Genomic DNA, 24,888 nt, shown 5'->3' with positions numbered 1-24,888 from the left:
GATCGCCTTTCCTGCTGATCCAGTCCCACTTGAAGTCACCGCCGGCGCCCACGCCGCACCCTCCCCGGCTACATCACCCCCAGCAGCGACTCCAAGGGGGGAGCCTTCGGGCCGAGGAGGGGCTTCCCACCGCCGCGCATGCGCTCCTAAGCAAACGGCGGCTCCAGGGATTTGGCTGAATGGGGAGGTAGGCGGGGCTGTCCTATCCGGCCTGAGAGGAGCGCGAGATATATATATATATATATATATATAAGGCTCGCTCTCGTCTGCGCGGCGGCGAGTGCGCTGGAACCTCGGTGGCTCCTCCGCGAGCTGAGGCGGAGAGACTGCCCTGCGCGGGCCCTGCAGGTAGGTAGCCCATTTTATGCGGGAGACGGGAAGGCGGTAGATTTGGCCTTTCCTGGGAGAGCTCTGGCATAGCCTCGGGGGGGGGACGGGGGTGGGGTGGGTTTGCGCGCCTGGCCAGTGTAGTAAGTACCGAGACGTGACTTGGTATCTCGGTTGTAGCCCGGATGGCGCGCCTGGTAGCGGTGCAAAGGGAGCGTCCTGGAGCAAACGGCGGTGGGTCCCGCTTGCTTTCCTCGCTCACTTTCTCGCATCTCTCCCTTCCTCCCCACCCCGCATCTTCGGCGCGTGTCCCGGAGGTGGAACAGAGCCGGGCGTCCCGAGTAAGTCATCTACTATCCTTCCCTCCGAGCACCGTTGCAAGCGCGCCCGAGTCCGGGTTGCTGCGACACCGTCGGGGGTGGGGGTGGGAGTGTGTGTGTGTGTGTGGGGGGGGGTGTTCCGCGGCCCTTGTGGCGTCGTCTGCTGCGATGGGCATGATCTTAGCTCCGGGATGTTACCGGCTTTCCCGGCTTCCTTTGCCGGATCGGAACGCCCGTCTTCTGGGCGTGAGCGGGGCTGCAGACGACGGCAGGCTCTCCTCTCAATTGGGGAAGGGATCGGGCTTTTTTGGGTCCTGCTGCGGCCGAAGGAGAAAGTGGCTTCAGGGGCTTTTCGTGAAGGGAGGAAACGTCAACATTACCCTTCCCTGAAATTAGCTATTTCGGTCTGTTGGACTATATCCCTCGCGCCAGCCGTCGATGCCATTGGTTATGGATGATGGGAGTTCTGTTGCCCAATGCATCTGGACTGTCCCAAGGTGGGGAGGTCTCCTGTATACAGTAGTAGTCTGTCACAGGTTGCCTCCTAGCATATGGACCTTTCCGTGTTGTCATTTATATACAGTATCTTTGTGCTCAAACTTAATACATTATTTTAATTGTATGGGTGCTAGCGGTATTTAGAAGAACCCAACTCAACTCCAGGTAAGCTGTGATATAGTTTGGCTTTTGTAGTGGACCTGAGCTGGGGTGCTATTAAGATGGTAACGCATAGCTCTTTTCAGGCATTTTAACTATAGGAATTTTTTTAAAAAAAATCTGATTGTGAATAGATTTGGAAGGGATATTGTGGTAAATACCCCCTCCACGCAAACAGTATATCTCTGAAAACAAGAAAGTAAGAAGAATCTTAGTTGTTCTTTAATGGAGTTTTAGAAACGTTTGTGTGCCCACGAACAAGAAACAGGATTCTGAGCAAAATGATCTTTTGATCTTATCCAGTGGGGTTCTTGTTTTTTTTTCTTGTTTTGATAGCTTAAAGAAATTATTCTAGGGGAACAAATAAATTAAATGACATGCTTATATATGTGTGTTTCTTTCTTACTCTGACATCAACTGTGATGTGAAGGGACACCCTAACCAAAAGAGAGTTCAGTTCCTAAGTGTCAAAACTATTTCTTAATTTTAAGGAGATTTTTTTAATGCTACTGCATTATTAAATCATTTATCTTAAACAACAAGATTAGTGAGGAAAAAGATTTCCAAATGGGGTTGGGGTTGGGATTAATACTCCCTGGCTATTGCTCATCTGGTTCTTTCCATTTGGGAGAAGTGCCAGCTGAATCCACATAATGAATAAACTTCTGGAGATGTGCAGGGTTAAAAAAAGAGAAAGAAAGCCTAATCATTCTCCATGTCTTCCATTGCCCTCCACGCCAAAGTAACTTTACTCTGAAAAGAAACGATAAAAGTTCTGATCTTTGCCAATATTAGGGATTTTAAACATGCTATCTCCTGGGACCAAACTTACTTCCTTGAAGTTGAGGGATTTGTGTGCAAAACAAAAAACCATTGGATCACTCTCAGCTAGGTAATGTGAAGGGACATTACTTTTTATTTCTAAAATATTTCTTTTTATTTCTAAAAGTTTTATTACAGAGGAGTATTTTTGTGTTAAACTTTGCAAAGGAATTGGAGGCTACGTATTAAAAACTAAAATTCGATAAGACTTTTTCTTTAGTGCTGGTAAATATATGGAAAAGTATCTGCCTTTTTTTTACTAGTACAGTGGGCTCCAGTGTTGCTGTGTGTTTTTACTTTCAAGACAGTGTAATAGTGCATGAGTAATTTTATTCTCTTCTGCTTCAAGGCAGAAGCCTCTCCTTATTCTCTTGTTGTTGTTAGTTGCGAAGTCTTGTCCGACCATTGCGACCCCATGGAAAAACATTCCTCCAGGCCTTCCTGTCCTCTACCATCTTCTGGAGTCCATTTAAGCGTACGCCTACTGCTTCAGTGACTCCATCCAGCCACCTCATTCTCTGTCGTCCCCTTCTTCTCTTGCCCTCAATCTTACCCAGATTCCCTACTTTTTAGTTAATGCCTGCCGGTGGATTGATTAGCTTTCCAGTTTAGGTTTGTATTCTGCTTTAGGATCCTTGGATCATTAGGGATTCTAATGGGGATCGAGAAGGGGAAGCAAAAGTGATGAAATGTGTGACTGACCTCATTAAATGAACTCTGTGACTTATGTATGTACTGTATGTCTGATGGGATAGAGTTTGTCTCATGATGTTGGTATGTCGTTACCTCCCGTATAGACTACTGTAATGCTCTCTACATGGGGCTGCCCTTGAAGACCACCCGGAGGCTTCAACTGGTGCAGAGTGCAGCTGCACGGGTAGTGATGGGAGCACCCCGATACTCCCATATTATACCCCTCCTGCGTGAGCTGCATTGGCTGCCGGTTGCCCTCCGGGTGAGATTTAAGGTGCTGGTTCTTACCTTTAAAGCCCTACATGGCTTAGGCCCGGGATACTTGCAGGACCATCTGCTGCCGGGAACGAATTCCCATCGCCCAGTACGCTCACACAGAGAAGGCCGCCTCAGGGTACCATCGGCTAGACAATGTCGGCTTGCGACCCCCAGGGGAAGAGCCTTCTCTGTGGGAGCGCCAGCCCTGTGGAACCAGCTCCGCCCTGAGCTTCGGATGGCCCAAGATCTCCAGTCCTTTCGCCGCGGCCTCAAGACACTCCTTTTCCCCCTGGCTGACATAGACTGACAGGGATTTTAATTATATTTAAAATTCTAACTCTATTCTTTAATTTATTTTAATTTATTTCAAATTTTATTTTTAATTTACTGTACAGAGACCTTTAAGTTTGTTGTTGTTAGCCGCCCTGAGTCCCTCGGGAGATAGGGCAGGATATAAATCCCATTAATAAATAAATAAATAAATAAAATCTCCTTGTCAGCGTGGTTGCCAGTAGATGCTATGCTATGGTCAACTTCCTGGGTGGAGTTCTTGGTGCCCTCTGAGCTTGGTTGTTTGCTTTCAGATGTTTCATTCCCTAACTAGGTAACATCATCAATGCATGTAGTATTTCAGCAATGAAATGTTTGTTCAGTAAAACAACCAACCTCAGAGAGCACCAAGAATTCCACAGTTCACTTCAGAGTTACAGATATTCTCTTCTATTGGAACTTCCTTAGTGCCTGTCAATTACTCTGCCTTGCCTGACCTAAGTTTTTGAAAGATTCTAAATTTAAAGCACAGGGACAGGCAACCAGGACATTTGGGAAGGCTGTAGGAATACACAGCCTGGAGTTCAATCCTGACCGGCTCAAGGTTGACTCAGTCTTCCATCCTTCTGAGGTCAGTAAAATGAGGACCCAGATTGTTGGGGGACAATATACTGACATAGTAAACAGTGCTGTAAAGTGTAAAGCACTATGGAGCAGTATATAAGTCTAAGTGCTATTGCTATTCAGCCACAGTGCATTTGGGGTGGGAATTTTGGAAACTGCTGTAAAATAACTGCAGAATCAAGGTCAGAGCAAATTCCACATTGTTTGCAACTCTTAAGACTGTAGGCCTAGCCATGTATTAGATATATTATGGGCATCCACTCTGAGTGGCTGACAATATCCAGATATACAATTAAAACTAAATTAAAGGTATCTATTGTGACACCAAAATAAACCTGTGTCATAATATCATCATACAGATGACAAAATTCTGTGCTTGCATCATGAGGTCTTTTGAGGTATATCAATCATATCATTTGCATGATGATGTTACGACACCTTTGTCACAATTTATTCTCTTATAGATTCTTGTTTTTGCAGTGTGTCCACAATTGCTTTAGCATTATCTTTACTTACAGAATCCCTTATAGATAAAAAATAAAAATGGTGGATTGTTACAGCCCATTCTTCTTTATAATAACAAGGTCAGAAAAAAGACTAAAAATGGGTTGTGGAAAGCATCCATTTGGGATGAATTGTGGAAATAAATTTGTCGGTTTACTTTTTGATAAATGAATATTTTATGATTAGATATTCATATCAAGACAGCCATTTTGGGAAAACACTAGTAACATGTACACAAAATTTCAAATGTGCCTATCGGCTCCTAAAAGATTGTTAAGCCTGTTTGAATATAATTTCTTCATTTCAACCTTAATGCTAATCTCAACACTTCATACCTTCCTCCCAGCCAGTACAGATATGTATGCCTGTTAGTTTAGAAAAGGGGTAGGCAACCTTGGCTCTTTTATGACTCGTGGACTTCAACTCCCAGAATTCCTGAGCCAGCATGGTTCAGCTTGGAAACCCTCACTTTCTCCTCAGCATAGCTGGTTCTGGAATTCTGGAAGTTGAAGTCCACGAGTCATAAAAGAGCCAAGATTGCCTAGCCATGGTTTAGAATAACACCGATGAAGTGATTTCTGATTCATGTAAACACATTTGTTATTCTTTAAAAATGCCAGAGTGCTTGAGGGAAGCAGAGTCTCTTTCTGGAATCTCTGTGGTTCCTGTCTCTTTCCTTTTCAGCATACAAATCCTAGCAGTGCCTGTTGGTGTATGTAGGTATGTTACCCTATCTAACTGACACATTGCTTCAAAACTTGGTCACTACTGAGAAAAGCATAGAGATGAATAAGGCAGAAATTTTACAGTATGAAAACCTTTCTCTGCTTACTAGTGTTTCCCTGCATTTAGACAGAGCCTTTCTTTTTCTCAATGCCTTGATTCACCTTTATTTCTCCATATCCAGTATGTTTTATCACAAGGACAGCTGACTGTATTATTGTAGTTTTCTAACTACAAAGCAAACATTACTCCAATCAAGAAACTACTAACTCAGACAAACAAGCTAACACTAAACACCAGCCCAGTCAAGGAACCACCAAGTCCACTCCCATGAAGAGTGACAGAGCAAGCCATTAGTATATAAAATGAGAGCAAAGCCCACTCTCTTACTTGCACTTATGATGTTACCTAGTTGATAATGAAACATCTGCAAGAAAGCAATCAAGCTCAGAGAGCACCAGGGACCCCATAAGTAAAAAGTCCTAAAAGACTTCCTCACTGGGGAATTCTGGGAGTTGAAGTCCAGACATCTTAAAGCTACAAAGGTTGAGAAGCATAGAGGTAGCCTGAGACTGCAAGAGCTGTATAACACAGGATGCTACCACTCTTTACCCTGGTACTTTTGGCTGGGGATGCTCCGGTGAATCAGAGAATGCTGTAGAAACCTTGCACCAGGCAGACAAATAACTGATGACTGAGCTCTTGTTATGAGGCATAAGACATTCCTCCTGCCCGTCCAGGCATGTTTTGCCAACTCAGGTTTGGGAGGAGGTGGGAGAAATCTAGGCTCTCAGATTCTTCCAGCAAAGCATGTTCCTCTGCGATTCCCAAGGAGAGAAGACATTAAACTCTTGGAAATGTTTCAAGCTGAAGCACCCCAAGGGCACAAGGAAAGGATGGTTCAAGCTAGTGTGCTGCCAGAATTTTTTCTCAGGGAGCGGATAGGGGGGGTGTCATTATACTCCCCCCCCTCCCTGTTGGTCTTCACGATATACATTCCCAACTATCCCGCCTTAAAAGAAAGCCATGTTTTGGGTGTGGGAGTACATTTTTCCTTTCTCCTTCTGATTTGGCCTGATTTCTGTTAAATCAAATAAGAACCAAGCTGACACTTGGGAGTGTTCCCAGTGAGTGCTGCAGCCTTGATGAGCAAGCCTTGGAACATGACAGCAATGCTTGCCTTATATAGACAACGCACCGCCTGTGGGAAATGGAGGAGGCAAAGGAAGGGCTTTGTGTTCAGAGGAAACCTTTCCTGCTTACAGTGCAGGGAGGAGGTTTTAATCAGCTTATGTTGTAAGGAGATAAGGGATAGCCATATCTAAGCCACATCATCTTTTTAAGTGATTGTCCACTAGGACTTCAAGGTCCCTCTCACAGTTAGTGTTTTTGAGCCAGGCCTTGCCTAATTTATACTTGTACTTTTAGTTTTTCTTAGCTGTGTAAAACTTTGCTTTTCTCCACATTAAATTTGTAAATAAATTTATTAAATGTAAATTTATTTATGAATGGGAAAGTTGGTTGTCAGTAAAGACAGTGTCTGTCTTGATCGATCAATCACAGTTTCTCAACTATGGCAATTTGAAAATGCATGGAATTCAATTTCCAGAATTTCCCAGCCAACATGCTGGCTGGGGAATTCTAAGTGTTAAAGTGCATATATCTTCCAGCTGTCAAGGTTGTAAAACACTGCTCTAGAATTGGAGGTGCTGTTGCATCCTATTTTGATAGGGGAGATAGGAAGTTGGCTTAAACTGGATTTATTTGAGGTATGCAGGGAGAAACAGTCATACTGAGTTAAATAAATCGAAGCACTAGGTCTTTACATAACTGCCATTTTCAGCTTCAGGGACACCTACATTATTAGAGACAAAAATCCCCCAAATTAAGGTTTTTGAAAATACACCTTGTTGATAAATTTAACCCATGCTTTTAAAAAAGTGAATGGAACAAGGAGTTGGCAGATTTCCATTTTGCCTAAACAGTGGGAAAGTGTCCAAACACTTTTACTGAAAATTTCATTAAATCTTAGATCTTTCATCCTGATTGGGTCCCATTACAAAAGGAGAGTGTTGTTGGAGATGCCATGAGAAGTATAGATTTTTGCAGATGGTCGGCAGTTTGGCGGGTCGAATCCCGAGTGCCGCGTAACAGAGTGAGCGCCTGTTACTCGTCCCAGCTTCTGCCAACCTAGCAGTTCGAAAGCACGTAAAAATGCAAGTAGAAGAATAGGGACCACTGCGGTGGGAAGGTAACAGCGTTCCGTGCGCCTTTGGCATCCAGTCATGCTGGCCACATGACCACGGAGACGTCCTTGGACAAGCACTGGCTCTTCGGCTTTGAAATGGAGATGAGCACCGGCCCCTAGAGTCGGAAACGACTAGCACGCATGTGTGGGGGAACCTTTACCTTTACCTTTAAAATTGGTATCTTCTGACAAAATATCATCCCACATATTCAGCTGACTTTGAGACAGGTTTTAATGGTTTGGTCATCGGTACTCTTTTGAACTATGTACCTATTACATGGAAGTGATGGCTGAGCAACAAAAATGGATTTTCTGTATTTTTCTGATTGCTAAAGTCTTGCCTTTTCATATTGGAAGCAATTATTTATGGCCCCAATCACTTAATGGATTGAAGACATGATGTTACTTGGAATTATGAAGTTGTTTACAGATGTAGATTATGCATGGATACAGTACTTCTAATGAAATATGATAATCATGTACTCTAATCATGTAAATGCATGCATAAGAGGTGCTTCACACACACATACATTTTGTTTTGTTTTTTATTGTTTTCCTTTTCTGTTCTTTTTAATTATATATACGCATGTGAAACTTTTTTTTTAAGAAGAAATTCTGCCTCCCATTTGTTCCTGTCCAGGAGTAAATTTAGTGCCTAGGTGTGTAGCAGCCTTATTTATGCAACTACTCCAGATACTTAATAAAACCTGAGCAAAATTGATAGGAATATAAAACAAGCCGATTCAAACACCATGTAAATTGACCCAAAATGTCTGAAGCTCCCGTGCATTAAGGCTTGGGAAATACAACTTGGAAGAGAAGCACCTTGGCTTCTAGTAACTGGCTTCCAATGTATTTTTGGACAAGAAAAGCTTGTGGGAATTTTCTGTAAAGAAGTGGGTGGGGAATGAAACTAGCTCTGGAGCAAATGGAAGAAGTTTAATAGTGCAGCAATTGGGCAAGGATATTTGCATAAAATAGCAAAGTTCTAAGATCTTGCTCTGCAGCGTGCTATCATTTGCTCACCCTTTGGCACCACACCTCTTCTGCCTGCTAGGTATTTCTCGTTTCTACTGTTTTGTGTAACTATTAAGTTAATATTTTCTAACCCCTTAGACATGAGTGACATGGACTCGTACAAGGTTCTTCTGGATGGGCCAGCACCATGGGGGTTCAGACTGCAGGGTGGCAAGGACTTCAATATGCCACTCTCCATTTCCAGGGTAAGTAATATCATCTAAAGCCCCGTTAGCGGAACTGTTGTATTTTTCATTTCTCCCTCTACCGTGCACGCTTTGGAGGATATTGAGACATTGCAATGACCGTGTTACTTCATCGTTTTGATTGCAAACATTGGAGTTAAAATGTTCACAGCAAGTTGTGGGCTTGTGTTTTGCTCACCAAACCAAGCAAGGCCCTTCCCTCAGGAAACTGCCAGTTTGGATTGCTCCCATGATGTAATGAGAAGGTCCTCGGCATTTAGGCTGTCACTTGATATCGGGCTCTTGAAGCTCCCACACACTATTTTTGAGTCTGTGGCAATAGCTCTTGCCATGTGGCTAGGTGGAGATAGCAGTACAGGAAGGGATTGTGGTAATATGAATACACATGCCTGCAGTTCCAAATGTGTTGGCAAGATGTGTAATTTAGTTGATCCAGAGGGCAGCAGTTTCTGTTTGACACATTACTGGCAGCTGTTACTTGTTGGTAGTTAATCAATCTTGGGGTGTTTTTTCTCCAGCTGTTGGGCTTGGGCTTTTTTTAGGTTCCCTTTTGCAAATTCATGAGGTTTCCACCTAGGCAAAATAAGAAGACTGAGTTTTGTAGCAGGATAAGAATAAGATGCACAGCTTCTCTTTTCCAGAAGATCTTTTTGTAGATTACTGGCTCTAAGCTCAGTCTCTGCATCTCCAAAATGAAATATATAGGAGCCACTCTCACTTTCCCTGTTCATTTCCCCCCCCCCCCCACATATTCTACAGGAAAGCCTACAGATTAGCTTTCCTGCTAGAGGCTGTGGGCAGAGAAGCCACAAGACAGTACAAATAAAGTCTTACTAAACTGGCACTCTCCGGCATTTATTTTATTGATTATTTATGCTAATCCTTTCTGCTTACGTAAGCCACCAAGCAGATATATTGGGACTCTAGCTCTCAATATTACCAATCGGCATGGCAAAACTTTCTGAGCTGCAAGTAGGGTTTGAGATGACAAAGAACCACCTTTGGGGAATGTTCAGTTCAAATACCAGTGCAGTTGTAATTTGGCAAAACAGCATTAAGATGAATACTTTTTAAATGCCTTGGCTTCTCATGCCTTATGCAGAAATCTCAACTGTCTCTTTATAAGGCAATAACGAATGCACGAAGGGCCGGTTTGATATGGGGATTAAATCCAGGTGATGATGAGTTCTAAGTCTTGCCTTAGGCACAAAGCCAACCGGGTGACTTTGGGCAGATCAGTCTCTCCATCTACTGTGAAGAAAGCAAAGATGGACCATTTCTTATAAATTTCACTAAGAAAACTAATGGGCTTGTCTGTACTTCCTGGGACTGACATCCCCGCTCCAAGAAAAACAAAAATCACGAAGAAGGTTTCGGCCACAGAGCAAGTGCCACGAAGTCTGCTTTATTGTTAAGATTAGTAACCAACCGCCCCTTGGGATCCACAGGTATTTTCTCAGTGTTTCCTTTTGTTCATTATTAAGTGTACCTTGGGCTTTGTTTCTGGGCTTGGAGGGCCATCTTACCGTCACCCACTGTGGATCATTCTTGACCTGAAAGTGCCTCTCTGGGGTTGATTTGGCTGCTTACAAAGCTGTCACTGGATGGCTTGCAGACAATTCCCCCCCCCCTCTCCTTGGAATTGCCTTATAAGCCTAGGAATGCTGAATGCAGCCACCGCTGACGCCTGCAGCTCTTTGGCAAAGCAGAAGGTTTCTTTATGAGCTAGAAGCCCTCAGGGCTGGAGAAGGGCACCATGAAGTCTCCCAGAGCCAGACACCACCTCCCCATGCAAACCCGCTCCTAAGTTTTGTTTTTGTGCCTCTCACCCTCTGGAGCACCTTTTTCTTTCCAGTTTGGTTTGTCTGGGGCAGTCCTCTTTATCTTCTCTGCTTGGCTATTCTTGCAAAAGCGTTCTTTCTCTAGCCCATCTCAGGGGAATGAGCTCTGCTCTCCTGCTAGGAGGTTTTTCTGCTGAAACAGCCCCAGCTATTCCCACTCCCTCCCTCTCTCGTTTTGGAAAAAGATTTCTCTTGGCTCACAGCCAGCTCTCAACAAAGCCCCGGCCTAGACAGGGTAGAGCTGTTCTGTGGCGAGACCCCAGCTAGTGCCTCCCACAAGCATACCAGACAAGAGTTGCAGCCCCTCTCCTTGGCCCTAGCATGCCACAGCAGCCCATCCCTTTGGCGAGCGAGGTGGGCCCTTCTTTAATGGTCAGGCCTTGGGAAAACTTTGCTTCCTGTACTGTTGTGGCTCACTGCATTTGCCAGCAGGCATCATGGCTAAGAATAGTCAGTATCCCTTCCTTCCCTCCCTCCCTCCCTCCCTCCCTCCCTCCTTCCTTCCTTCCTTCCTTCCTTCCTTCCTTCCTTCCTTCCTTCCTTCCTTCCTTCCTTCCCTCCCTCCCTCCCTCCCTCCCTCCCTCCTTCCTTCCTTCCTTCCTTCCTTCCCTCCCTCCCTCCCTCCCTCCTTCCTTCCTTCCTTCCTTCCTTCCTTCCTTCCTTCCTTCCTTCCTTCCTTCCTTCCTTCCTTCCTCCCTCCCTCCCTCCCTCCCTCCCTCCCTCCCTCCCTCCCTTCCTCCTTCCTTCCTTCCTTCCTTCCTTCCTTCCTTCCTTCCTTCCTTCCTTCCTTCCTTCCTTCCTTCCTTCGGCAAAGGTAGATGGTTACCACTGGCCTGTGTTCTGGCAGAGCACCAGTGTCTATTTTGGCAAGCTTCAGAGGGAATATGGTTCAAGGATTCATTGCTGATTCTGGCAGTATTACATACAGTATTTCCACTAGAGTTGCCTCATTTTACTTTTGTCCTTCCAAAAAGGATGTCTTTATTTTTCCAATATATGCTTTCCTCTTCTGGGTTAAAAAATGTTAATTTCCTTTTCTGCTTAATAAATGCTGGGAAATTTGTGTAACTTCCGGAAGGAGTTGGTCAGATATGACGATTATGATGTATCAGGAATGATTAAGTCAGGATTTTTTCTGTTAAAAATTAATAAGGCATTAATAAAGATGCCTTTCAGTCAAGCTGGATATTCTATGACTGCATGGACCAGGCTGAGGCTCATAACAAAGAGGAAAGGGGCAATAGAGCTATTTGAAGGTGAAAATTGTTGCTTTCTAAAGGAAACTGAAATGCAATTCTCAGCCAGTGTGATCTTAGTGAGGACTTTGGGATTTGTAGTTTCATAAAACTCGGACGGTATGTGAGAACTTGATGGACTTTTGTAAGACTAAGGACAATAATAATATGCTCCGTTGCCAATATTCTGTCACTAGAGTTTTGCCTCTTTCTTTCTTTTTAAATGGAAACTTAATCCATGTGAAGGGGCCATGCTAATCATATCTATATCATTACAATTTTAGTATATGTGCTGCTGAAGCAAGCACACTACTACTGCCTTACTTCTTGATTAGAAATGCTGGAAAAATTATCTTTAACCAGCTTCTTGGTCTAAAGCAGTTTGAAAACCCCTGATCTTGATGGCTGTAGTACCCCAAGTATGATATGAGTAAAAACATAGGGCAGAAGACAGGTTTCAGGGCACAAAATGCAGAAACTTCTGGCATGGAAAATAAATAGTGGACTGCAAATAGTGGAATGCACTTGGCATGTCTCATTCAAGTATTAGTAAAAGATTTGTGAGATATTGAACATACGCTGAGTCATGTGTGCAGGACTGCCTAGCATATTTAGAGGTTTCAGTAGATGTGACCACATACAAGTTTCTATAGCAGCTTTATTCCTGTAAAAGAAAACAGAATGGCAACAGCTAAACTATATATTATAAAAGGTAAAGATTCCCCCGCACATGCATGCTAGTCGTTTCCAACTCTAGGGGCCGGTGCTCATCTCCGTTTCAAATATTATATAGGCAGCTGTATTATATAGGTGGGGAATATCTAAGAACCAAATATGGCTATTCCAGAATATGGTTCATATTGTTCAGCTTGATTGATTAATAGATGTGATCCTCTTGGTTTGGGAGAATATGAATTTTAGCTTTCCTGAAACCTGAGCCTTGTTCTAGGACCAAAAATATGAAGAGGAATTGATACTTTGCAGCTTCATAGCATTGTTTGTAATACTTTTATTACCACTGTAATAAACTGTATAATTTATTTTTGTTTCTGGTTTGCTTTTTTTTAGAAATGCTAGCTTGGACAACACAATGCTTTGCCTATGGCTCTTAGGTTACAGGCATTTGGAAGAAGAATGAAAAATGGAAATATATAGAAAACTGTTCCATTTTTAAGTATAGGAGTCCTCTTTTGGGACTGCTCTCTAAGGTTATGGTTTCTGTAGTGCTTCTTAGGCAGAATGTGTTATTCCAAGTCCAGGTGATCTTTTTGGATTAGATGCCTCTAACCCAGGGGTAGGCAACCTAGTCTATTTTATGACTCATGGACTTCAACTCCCAGAATTCCTGAGTCAACATAGCTGACTCAGGAATTTTGGGAATTGAAATCCATAAGTCATAAAAGAGCCAAGGTTGCCTACCCCTGGGTTAGACCCTAGACCCCTGCAACCTAACCACTGTAATCTTTTTTTTACCAGACTGAATAGGTGTTCCAAAACAGAATAACGTGGTGAAAGATTGTGCATACTTTTCACATGTTTTGTCCTTTGAACTCTGAAGAATGATCCTTGAAGATCAGAAAGTTGGTTCAAGTTTAACATGGGAATAATTATCTTTCGAATAATCCAGATCCAGTTCTTAGTACATACAATGTACAATGTGCTAAGCACATTGGTTTGTGCTTAAAATTGTAAGCCGCCCTGAATCTTCGGAGAAGGGCGGGATATAAATGGGATTAAAAAAACAAAACTTACCCATAAATGACTAGGAAGGCAGTCAGTTACTACTGTCTGAAAGTGAAGTGAGTTCCCTTTTGGAGTTGTGATTCTAAGGAATTCTTGGCCCAGGATGACTGAAATGGATTTCTAGAGCCCATCTGTTCCGGGATGGCTTCGTTGAAGAGCAGAGCTTGACTAGTACACTCTGCTTGGGGAGCTGACTTCCCTCCCCTTAGTTCTCTGTTCCCTCTGTCCTTGGCCTGCATAGCTCGTGGTTAATGGCATGAGGATGGGAAAGAATAGCTTAATAAGACCAGTTTAGTGAAAGCAGTATAGCTGATATCTTGAATGGAGATGCAGCCAAAAGCGGAAGCAGCTCTTTAATATTTTAATGAGTGATTCTGCAAAGATGAATGTGGGTCTTTCTTGGAAGAGGCAGTTACGTTCTTTAGCATCTCCACCCAACTCTGCTATGTGTGTGGGCTTCTTTCCTGCAATTGCTGGCATAAGTAGTAGAGAAAGAAGTGAAGGATAATGGGAGATGCTATTGGAGCAGGCATTCCGCTTCAGATATTAGGAGTGGATTTGTATTACGTATTACGTATTCGGCTAACTTTTTGTACAGGCTCCCAAAAGTATAGGCCAGTTCAACTGAAATTAAGTTTTAAATTATACCTTAGCTAAAGTCATCCTTTCTACGTGAATTACCTGGTATCTGATGGAAACTAGAACTGGGTGGCCTATTCTCTTAACTCATTCCTTACTTCTAGCTCAGACAAAGTCATGCAGCTTAGTTAGCCCCAAGTCTGGCTTCAGATAGGAGTGAGGAGGAATGCACAATGAATTTTTAAAAAGCATTTCCTGCTGTAATATACAAGGTTTCTTCTGTGATTCAGTAACTTTTAGACAACTTTAGCCTAATTTGTAAACTTGTCCTTTCAAAAATCTACAAGAGTAGTAATGCTGTGTTGTTCCTTTAGCTTTGATTTATAAGCAAACCGCAGTGGTCAGAGCATGGTATCTTTTTTTTAAAAAAAATATTTATTTATTATGAAACTTCTAAGCCAGCCATCTTGCTGAGGTAACTCTAGGCAGCTTATGGTCATATAATTAAAATATGATATGTTTGTTTATTGTCTTAAGGTTTTATATCTTTAAAATTCAGTTACATCTTACCTGAAAACTACAAATAAATACATTGGGATGCTGCCTCTGACCAGTTTCATACTGATATATGTGGTTGTATGCAGTAACAACTTAGAAATATAGTTTTATTCCTTATTCTATCTCAAAATGCTTTTTGAGGCCTGTAATTACTGTGTTTCCCCCAAAATAAGACAGGGTTTTACAATACATTTTTTTGGGACCAAAAGACCTATCAGGGCTTATTTTCGGGAGATGTCTGACTTTGCAGCTGGCCGCCTGCTCCCTCCTATCGTCTGCTTGCCCGCGGCCACAACGGCTTACAGGGCAGACGCTGGGGAGGTGAGGGTAGCACTGGCGGAATGGGTCTTCAGGTGAGGAGAGTGGCGCGGACAGGCGGGAGAAGCTGAAGAACCGGGCGGTGCAAGCCCCCCCCCCTGCCACCTCCCTCCATCTGCCACACTTTTTCCTTTTGCAAGCAGACGAAGCTTCCAGTCTCCCGTCAGTTCTCCATCCGGGTGAAAAATGTTTAGGCACTTATGGGGCGCTTGGAAGTGGAGCAATTCGCTCTGTTTCCAAGCACCCCACAGGCCTCTAAACACTTTTTTGCCCAGAGGGAGACTGGATCACCTTCCCCTCCCCCCACTTTGGCCTCTGCGCTTGGACTTATCCGCATTGGCTGCACTTGCTGCCGGCTTGCTGGTTCCTGTGCTGGCCACGGCCACCCCCCCCCCGGGCTTAGTTTTGGAGTAGGGCTATATTAGCAGCACCCCCAAAAATTCAGGATAGTGCTTATTTTCTGTGTGGGTCTTATTTTTGGGTAAACACGGTACATGATGGTTTTAAGTTCGTGCTTGTTCATTGCTCTCTTCTTGTTTAAAAAACTGGGTTTTATGTCCTGAGAGTCAAATGGCTGCATTACCTATAGGACCTATAGGTCATCTAATGTCTTTCTGAATGTTATAACAAGATCAACTGATCTCGATTGCCACATCAGATCTGTTCCCATGAATGTGATTCTTAACTACCGTACTGCAGTTATCTAGGAAGAAGTAGAGAAACCTATAGTAGCTACAGTACTTGCTGTAGAGCCCTCTATAAATACAGAACAGGTGCATTCATTCATTCATTGGGGGGGATAGCCAAAAGTCTATTAAAAGGATGAGAATAAAAGACATGACTGACCAATATAGAGGGAGCTTGATTTCTATGTTCTTCATCAAGTAGATCTTCTGCATAGATATGACTTCTTTTAGTCTGGTGCAAACAGCTAATTTGCCTCTATCGAGTTCTTAAAGTTTCTGCTGTTATCCTAGTCCCGAGCAAGAGGCTGAGTTTCTTTTCTGAAAAGTAGAGATTAATAGTTCTGAAATTTGATGGTTTCCAATAAATCATTTTAGGAATTAGAATTGAGGCTTCTTACTTTTTTAAAAAATAAATTATTTGTTGGGCAAATTTCTGTATTGTTTGAGTGGTCTCTTCTGCAGAATATTCAGAGATGCTCTTTTATTCCAGACAGTAGAACACTAAATAATCAAGATATCTAGCTCATTTTGTCTATGTGGTTAGAGCATCCTACTAGACTTGAGAGATGGAAGAAGCTGTCTTCCAGGAATATGGAGTTTAACATTTGTCTGGTTTCTGCATTGTGGGGTAGATACTAAATAAACATTAAACAGTTGTAGTACAGCAGAACCTATTGGCTCATTAAATTCTATGCCCTGGAACTTGAGGGTTCATGGAATGTATGACTGTTCTGGGCTGTCTGTTTAGATCATTGTGAGCTTGTAACTTTTGCACAGTTCAAGTGTGCAAGTAGAAAGATGTATGAGTCACACACTGGCAAGTAGATGAAATATTTTTGGTTTTCTTATTGCAGCAGTGTGTCAGAGTGGTCTTGCAACTCATGTACAGCTGGAGAAGCCCAAGCTTTTTGTGTTTATTCTGACATATCTAGCTTGACAGAACTTGCCAAGAAGTATGACGCTGGATGAATTCCATTCCTCAGGTTCCTGGCTCTGTTCATCATATACCAAGTGGTCTGCTTTTTCTTGTGCCTGGTGCCTCTCTCCTAGTAGGGAAAATGTGCTATAGTAAGGTTATTTGAAGAATCACCTAAACCAACAGCCAGGATGATGATATTGTACGGGACATTGATGTCAGATCTCTGCCCTTCCAGAAGAATGAGAGAATGGGCGATGACAGAAAAAAGCAGATGGGATGATTTATGCCCGACTTGTTCAGCTGTCCCAAAGCTGAATTCTGAAAACCAGAGAGGACTGCTGAGGTCAAATGGAAAACAGGATAAAAATACACTCCTTGCTGTTAGATAAGGCTGAAGCAAGGTGGGCATTTTCCAAGGAAGTTCATTGGCTAGATGGAAGAGGTGCCTCCCCCAGGTGCTGTACATGTCCCAATATGAGACATTTTCCCAATTTGTCTGATAGCTTGGAAACTAGATGCAGAACTGCTGTTTATTGAGAATGGGATCATTGACAGGTTTCTGAAAACCCTGGTTTTCAGAAACCTAATGCACTTGTTGAAGTTTGATTCTACCAGAACTACAGAGGGGAAAGGTTGCAATCTTAGAGTTTGTCTCTATAAAGTGGAGAAAGTTTGTTCCAGGATTGGAAATCTAGGTAGAAATCCATGCCAGATGCTTTGAACTGCCTGTCATACAAGTCAAGTGAAACTAATGGGGTGAGGTTTTTTGATCAAGATGAGAGGCAGAACATTGAGGTCCTTCCTGAGATGCTGAAGGCTAATATAATCACCCTTTGACTTTCAAGTTTCTGCCAGATATTTTTGCTGTCCTTTAAAACTTGTTTTCATTGAGGACTTGGCTCTTCTTCCGCAAACTGTCCTTCTATATCATTTTGATTACTGCATATATAATTTTGGCCCAGATGAGATGTTGGTTGAATTTGATGGATTCAAATTCAGTTGAGGAAGACTGGCCTACTTGCCCGAATGCATGTCAGCAAGTACACATGCACACATATACACTCACACAAGCATGCTAAACTAGAAAAAGCCCTAATAGTGATATTCCTGGAATGCTTGTGAATATATATTCCTATATTTGTAAAATGCAAATACCAGCTCCTGAAAGTAGCACCAAATAAGAGCAATACAGATGAGTTTCAATACACGTATGCAGTTCTTTAAAAGCAACACATCACATTAACCTTCCCTGCTTAAATGTTAGTAGCAGTAAGATAGCAGTTGGCTCCACAACATCTGTTCAACAGGAGAGCTAGATATTTGAATGGGGAACCAACTTCAGAGTCTTGACTCCTCTTTCAAGGTTGGCTGCAGCGAGCAGGTATGGAACATCTAATGGGGAAGGTCATCATCATTTGGGAAGATCAGGGAATGAAGAAGCACGAAATGTAGAAAGTTGCAAAAGGAAAAGCCCAGAGGGTGGGTGGAGAGTGAAGGAAGGAAGCCAAAAGCCAGGTGTTGTCTGAGGCAGCTGGCTTCAGGACCGAAACTTCAACCCAGGCAGGAAATAGGGAAGTGCTGGCTTATACTGTAGAAAGAACATGACTTGCCTGCTTTCCTTGGAGTGGAGATTGTGGGGCCTCAGCGATGATGTATGCCTGGGAATAGATTGCCTGTCCATAGGGCAGACCCTGGAGCCTTGAACTTCCTGCCCAGCCTGATTAAGTATGCAGCCAAGAAGAGGGCAGTTTGTAGACTTATTTGGTCTGTGAAGAAGGAAGGAAGTGGGGAGGAGGGAGGGAATTCAATTGTGCCAGAAAATAGAAGGTTAATGGATTCTTGATGTGCGCTTGTTGCCCAGCTTCAGGTCCTATGATTTTCCTGCTTCTTGCTTTGAGAATGCCAGGCTCTTTCTTTGCCCTGTAACATCTGGGATGGTGGGTCTGAACGCACTGCTTGTCCTTCTGTGTGTGTTATGCGGTACAGTACTATAACGGGGGTGAGGATGTATTGTTTTTCAAGGCTAGTTTTCTCTTCCTCTCTAGGAAGCCATTTGCACCATACGTAGGTCATCCTGAACAATGAATTGGTTGTTTTAATGTCTAAACTGTCTTATGACTGTGAAGACTTCGCTCAGAAGGCCCAGAAAAAAGCTGTATTATTTATTTATTTATTTATTTTATTGCATTTATATACCGCCCTTTCCCTGAGGACTCAGGGCGGTTTACAGGGAATTAAAAATCAAACATACAAAAGTTAAAAACCAAGTTAAAAAATATTAAATCCACCCTGTAATCTTAAAAACCCCAGTTAAAAATTTTCTCCTCAGCCTGGGCCCGAGAGCTCAAAGAGCCAGGTCTTCAGGCCCCGGCGGAATGATCAGAGGTCGGGGGCAGTCCTCAGCTCCACCGGCAGCTGGTTCCAGAGGGCAGGCGCTCCCACTGAGAAGGCCCTATCCCTGGGTGTCACCCGCCGGCAATCTCTTACCGGCGGAACCCTGAGCAGACCCTCCCTGTGGGAGCGCACTGGGCGAAGGGCGTTTGATGCCGGCAGCAGGTGTTCCCTCAAGTAGCCCGGACCCAGGCCATGTAGGCCATTATGTTCATACTAGTCACGTTATGCCAAAGGATAGGTTCCAAAATGGTGGTCCGTGTTGTGGCTTGAGCTCCTCAGTATTGTGGAAACTGTTACGGGTCTCATCTAATATTGCTCACATCTAAAGGCTTAAGATGATCTGATTTGATTACTCCATTTCTAAAAAGCCCATAAGTTTCACTTTTCTTCTATACTTCTCCTCTCTGAGTCTGCCCCACTAGGTAGACCAGACAAAGCGATCCCCCTACAACATCCTACCAATAGATCTTGCATACTTCCATCGTCATCTTCCTTACTCTGAATATTGAATGTTTTCTCAATATTAACACTCCTGACATTGTTTCTTCTAACTTTACCACTATATGGCTTTATAGAGCATTCTTTCCTGGTGTGGCATTCTGTGGGTTGTGTTGGTTTTCCAACATTTCTCGAATTTGTCTCAAAAGTCCTGGAGTTGTAGTTCAAACCTATCTGGAGACTGCTATTTTGGAAAGGCTGGTGTGGAGTAACTCTTAGAACATAAAAGTCTGAGTCAACCTGTTCTCAGTAGTAGTATAGAAGTCTGCCAAATACTGGCTTCCCAGTCTACTGCTTCCATAGCCCCAACATTTCCTGAAGCCCTCCAATCCAAGTTCTAAAGCAGCTTCACGTTCAAGATTAGCTGGAGTATGTTCAGTGCTTCCATCCAGTGAAATAAGGAGAAACTAAGCCGTGGCAGGGATTCTGGTGTTGCCTTTTTTATTATGGGATTTCTTGCAGTACTTTTCCTTTTATGAAAATATGAACCGATGAAGCATCTGTTTACCTGTGGAAAAAATTTAGCTCTGAAGAATGTTTGCACTGGCAAATATCAGTGCCTAAATTCCTTTGTGGCTCTACCTCATTATCCATTCTCACTTTTCCAGCCCTACTAGAGCATTCTCTCCTTGGTATTGCTTGTGGGTCTCTTGGGATCTGTTGTCACAGTGTTAAGTGTGATATTTACAAGCCCAAGGACAGTCTGAATCTGCGTCAAGAAAGTGGGGCTTTACTGCTGGGCTTCCATGGATATTTGCCAGCAAGCATTCATTCCTTTTATGTTCATGTTGAACTGGACTTACAGAAATACTTTATTCTTTTCCAAGTACTAGGAGATCTCCATTCCAAAGCTGCAGGAGTCACTAGCATCTTTAAAATACATATTTCGTCCTGTTTTTCTGCCTCTTCAAACTTTTTTTAAAGAACAGCTTCACAGAGACAAAGAAAAAAAAAGTCTGTGAGCGAGATGAGAAACCCAGTGGTTGGTGTGCTTGTTTAATATGATATAGTGACATTTCCTAAATGTATGACTCCTTATTTGTGTGTTCATACCAGGTGGCCACAGTAGTTATTGAGCCCTACCTAGGAGAGTTGCTGAGAAACCTGGTTGCTTGACTCTTTAGAGTAGACTATCTATGGAAATATTGATGATGGCATTGAAAACTTGCTGGGATATTCAAGGCAAATGCGGCTTCTTCCAGAAAAAGCCGTACCAGCATTTGTGTGGAGGAAACTCATAGCCTGTTAGGAAAGTCATGGAGGATTCCATTTTTATTTTTTATTTTATTTTTTACTTAATTTCCATTTATATCCCGCCCTTCTCCGAAGACTCAGGGCGGCTTACAAGCTTAGCAGTAGCCTTCATTCTATGTATATGCCTGCTTGTTAGGGCTTTCACACATCCCCCAAGCAGCATTATTACAAAGTCAGCTTAATTGCCCCCAACAATCTGGGTCCTCATTTTACCTACCTCGGAAGGATGGAAGGCTGAGTCAATCTTGAGCCTGGTGGGATGCGAACCTGCACTAATTGCAGGCAGCTGGTGTTACTTAAGGAGGCATTAGCCCACTGCTCCACCAAGGCTCTTGATAATATGCATTTGTATGCATATTATCACAATCAGTCTTTTCCTATAATCTCTACTGCTGTAACCTGAGCTGAAGGCAGGAACTGTTACTGGGTTGAGGATAAGCATGTAATTGTACCTTTGAACCCCAGTATAGTGGACCTTTGCATTCTTTTCAATCCATCCAGCAGTGAGCACTCTTAGTATTAATATGAATAGAGCATCCCCCTCTGCCCAAATGCACATTGTATATTCTGCTTGTAGATGTTCCTCCCAGTCCTGCTTTAAAGGCTTCTGGGGCACCCTTCTTCTTCTTCTTCCTTATGGAAGGCTGTGGAAGAAGGAAGAGTATGAGAAACTTTCGTGTGCAAGCTGATGTACTCCTTTCCATTTTTATTGGGAGCAGGGAGGTGGGCCTCAGCACTTGCACGGTTATGCTGATTCCAGGACCATTTTGGGAAACCAAGTGATTTCCAGACAAAGCCTCCTTGCTCTAGACCAGGCGTGGGGAACGATGACCCTTTTATCACTTGTGGACTGCTGGGAGGGAGTTGAAGGCCACAGGTCATAAAGGGGTCACCTTTGCTACAGACATACAGACATTGGAAACAAGGAGTTTCCATGTAAAACTGTTTTCCTACAGTCTGTGCAGATGACTGTGTCTATGTTCTCCAGTTCAGCTTCCTGCTTATCACTGTTATATATTGCACTGGCGACTGTCATGTCTCAGACCTACCAAGATGGTACAAGAGCAGTCCTGCTTTCCTCCGCTTTGACTGCTGCTTGGGGGCCCTGTAGCGAGAAGTCTTCGAGTTAATGGTTCCCTGCCCCCAGGGTAGGTATTGCATTGCTGCTGATGAGCTAATGTCTCTGTTTGCTGACAGAGGGAGATAAATTAGTTGCTGGGAGAGGTGAGCCCTGTGGAGAGGTGGGCTGATTGCAACCCCCTCCATTTCACAGAGCAGATGTAAAAGCTTTAGGAATTCTTGTGGCTTGGTAGCTCTGAGAAGCATGAGTGTGACCACATGGATTGCGTTAGGAGAAAGGTGTTGATTCACTCCAGTGCCCTGTTCTCTCTTAAGCCTGGTAATGTCTGAAGATGCTGGAGTCCATCAACCCGTCCTTTTCTGAATGAATCAGGCAGGGAGAATAGTTCACTGAGTTCCTCCAAATTGTCTTCTGTGCTTTTACAAAGATGGATACACACACCGGTGGTGTATGCGTGAGAACTTTCTTTGTAGGGTATAGAATGGGATTGGGGTAAGAGAGGAGGACACAAAGAAGTACTTATGCAGTTAATCGACTCACTGTCTATCTGAATTGGCCCACAAGGAAGAAAACATAAGAGATACTACAAAATAGTTGTTTCTAACTGGAAGTTAGCTGCTGTCCCCATGTTAATTTTATTCAACATTATTATTATTATTATTATTTATTAAATTTTTATACCGCCCTTCTCCCGAAGGACTCAGGGCGGTGAACAGGGCATATCTTAAAACTACAAAAATACAAAAATTAAAAAAGAATTAAATTATTGCCCACAATAAAAACAATAAAAATATATATAAATATTAAAACCCTAAGTGATTCCCCATCAGGCCAGGCCAGCTTGTTCAAATAAATGGGTCTTTAACCCGCGACGGAAGGAGCGGAGATCCGGTGCCATCCGGAGCTCAACCGGCAGCTGGTTCCACAAAGCCGGAGCGCCCACAGAGAAGGCCCTCCCCCTGGGGGCCACCAGCCGACATTCTCTGACTGGAGGCACCCTGAGGAGGCCCTCTCTGTGGGAACGCACGGGGCGGAGGGGAGTTGACGCTGGCAGCAGGTGGTCCCCAAGGTATTCCGGACCCATGCCATGTAAGGACTTAAAGACCATCACTAAGACCTTGAACCTCACCCGGAAGACAACTGGTAACCAATGCAGCTCGCGGAGCAAAGGTGTAACATGGGAGTACCGGGAAACTCCCAAGACAACTCTCGCGGCCGCATTCTGTACCAGTTGGAGCCTCCGAGTGGTCTTCAAGGGAAGCCCCATGTAGAGAGCATTGCAATAGTCAAGACGAGAGGTCACGAGCGCATGAGTGACCGTACACAGGGCATCCCGGTCCAGATAGGGCTGCAACTGCCGCACCAGGCGAACCTGTGCGAAAGCCCCCCTGGTCACGGCTACTACATGATCTTCTAAGGTGAGCCGTGCATCAAGGAGGACTCCCAAGTTGCGAGCCCTATCTACGGGGGGTAAAGACTCACCCCCCATAGAAAGTGATGGGACGTTTTGAATGTCCTGGGATGCCGGAATGTACAGCCACTCAGTCTTGTCAGGGTTGAGTTGAAGTCTGTTCCTCCCCATCCAGACCCGAACCGCCTCCAGGCAACGGGACATCACAGCGAGGGCATCACTGGGGTGGTTTGGGGTCGAAATGAAAAGTCGGGTAACATGGTTTATGAGAAAGCATATGATTGTGATGCATATAGGCAATTTCTCTTCTGCAACTCTGGATGAGTTGATTAAAACGGTGGTTAGATTATCAATGTAAGTTAGGACTGATGTTATGACATCATTTTAGTATTCAGTTCTGGAGATAGGAAAGAGGAATGAAGGATGCTGGTCCTTCTCCAGTTAAGCTATCTGAAATTTCTCCTGTAGGCTGTGTGAGAGTTAAGCAAATGGACAAGTGGCCTTTATAAATCAAAATTTTACTGAGGTCATGATTTTTCAGTTTGAAGAAGATAGGCAAACCACATGGTGATTGCATTTTCCAGGTTATGTCCAGATGATCAATGAACATGTGTACTAATCCAAAAATAACCTTCAAAACTATACAGTTTCCCACCATTTCAGTTCCATTAACAGAAGAAGTGCCTTCTATATTTTTAAAGATGTGTGTATATTTGTGTGAGGTGTTGGCAGGAAACTATGAGTTCCAGCACTGGAAAAAGTTAGCAGGCACCACACTTGAACAACCTTGTTCCCTCCATATACAGTATGTTAAACTTTATTTCCATAATTCCTAGCCAGGATGGTTATTGGCCATGTTGTCTGGGAATTATTGGTGTCTGACAATCTGGAAAGCATTCAGAAGAAAATCTGATGCCATAAAAGATTTAAAAAAAATCAGTTTTCATGACCGAGAGTTGCTCACAAATAGCAATACTCAGGAGTCCCTGCTGTAGAAGGGAAGGCACTGGCTAGGTAGAAGGGAAGGCACTGGCTAGGAACCAGGAGACTGTGAATTGCAGTCCGTCCTTAGGCATGGAAGCTGGTTTTGTGACTTTGGACCAGTCACTCTTTCTCACCTCACAGGGTGGTTGTTGTGAGACTAATAGGAGTATTACATATGTCTACCTCCTTGAGTTATAGAATAATAAACGTGGGATTACTAAACATAATTAAGCGTTGAGTACAATCTGATATCGCTGAACTAGTGTAGAAAATAGAAGCTTGGGGGAAAATGCAATTGTAAATCATGTTCTCTTAGGACAGGGGTAGGCAACCTCGGCTCTTTTATGACTCATGGACTTCAACTCCCAGAATTCCTGAGTCAGCACAGCTGACTCAGGAATTCTGGGAGTTGAAGTCCATGAGTCATAAAAGAGCCGAGGTTGCCTACCCCTGTCTTAGGAGATGGCTGTTACTGACTAGAGCAGGGGTCTTCAAACTTGGCCCTTTTATGACTTGTGGACTAACTTCCAGAATTCCTCAGCCAGTTCCTTCAGTTGAAGTCCACAAGTCATAAAAGGGCCAAGTTTGAAGAACCCTGGACTAGAAGAACTGAAGCTGTTTTAGAGATTTTGAAAAGAGAATGTCAGCCAACATAAAGTAGGATGCAGTTAGATCTGCATATCAGCCATGTTATTCAGATTTACCTAAATGTAAATTT

The 24,888-nt window shown here is 43.4% G+C and overlaps 1 protein-coding gene across 5 annotated transcripts in view; it reads left to right on the top strand.

Moving 5' to 3' along the window:
• Positions 1-278: 278 nt before the first annotated feature.
• Positions 279-24,888, top strand: part of PDLIM7 (PDZ and LIM domain 7) — a 58,970-nt gene continuing 34,360 nt past the window's right edge. Inside the window, exons 1-2 of one of the 5 annotated variants that reach the window (XM_083352949.1) lie at positions 279-348; positions 8,563-8,669. In XM_083352949.1, coding sequence (XP_083209075.1) covers positions 8,565-8,669 — 105 coding nt within the window. In that variant the 5' untranslated portion in view covers positions 279-348; positions 8,563-8,564. Of the gene's footprint in view, positions 349-649; positions 669-816; positions 1,311-7,560; positions 8,670-24,888 lie in introns of those variants that run through there. The other 4 variants (XM_083352951.1, XM_083352950.1, XM_083352952.1 and 1 more) reach the window with 4 other exon arrangements.

The sequence above is a fragment of the Vipera ursinii genome, assembly GCF_947247035.1.
Source record: "Vipera ursinii genome assembly, chromosome: 2".
NCBI lineage: Eukaryota > Metazoa > Chordata > Lepidosauria > Squamata > Viperidae > Vipera > Vipera ursinii.
This window is presented reverse-complemented; position numbering and strand designations above follow the sequence as displayed.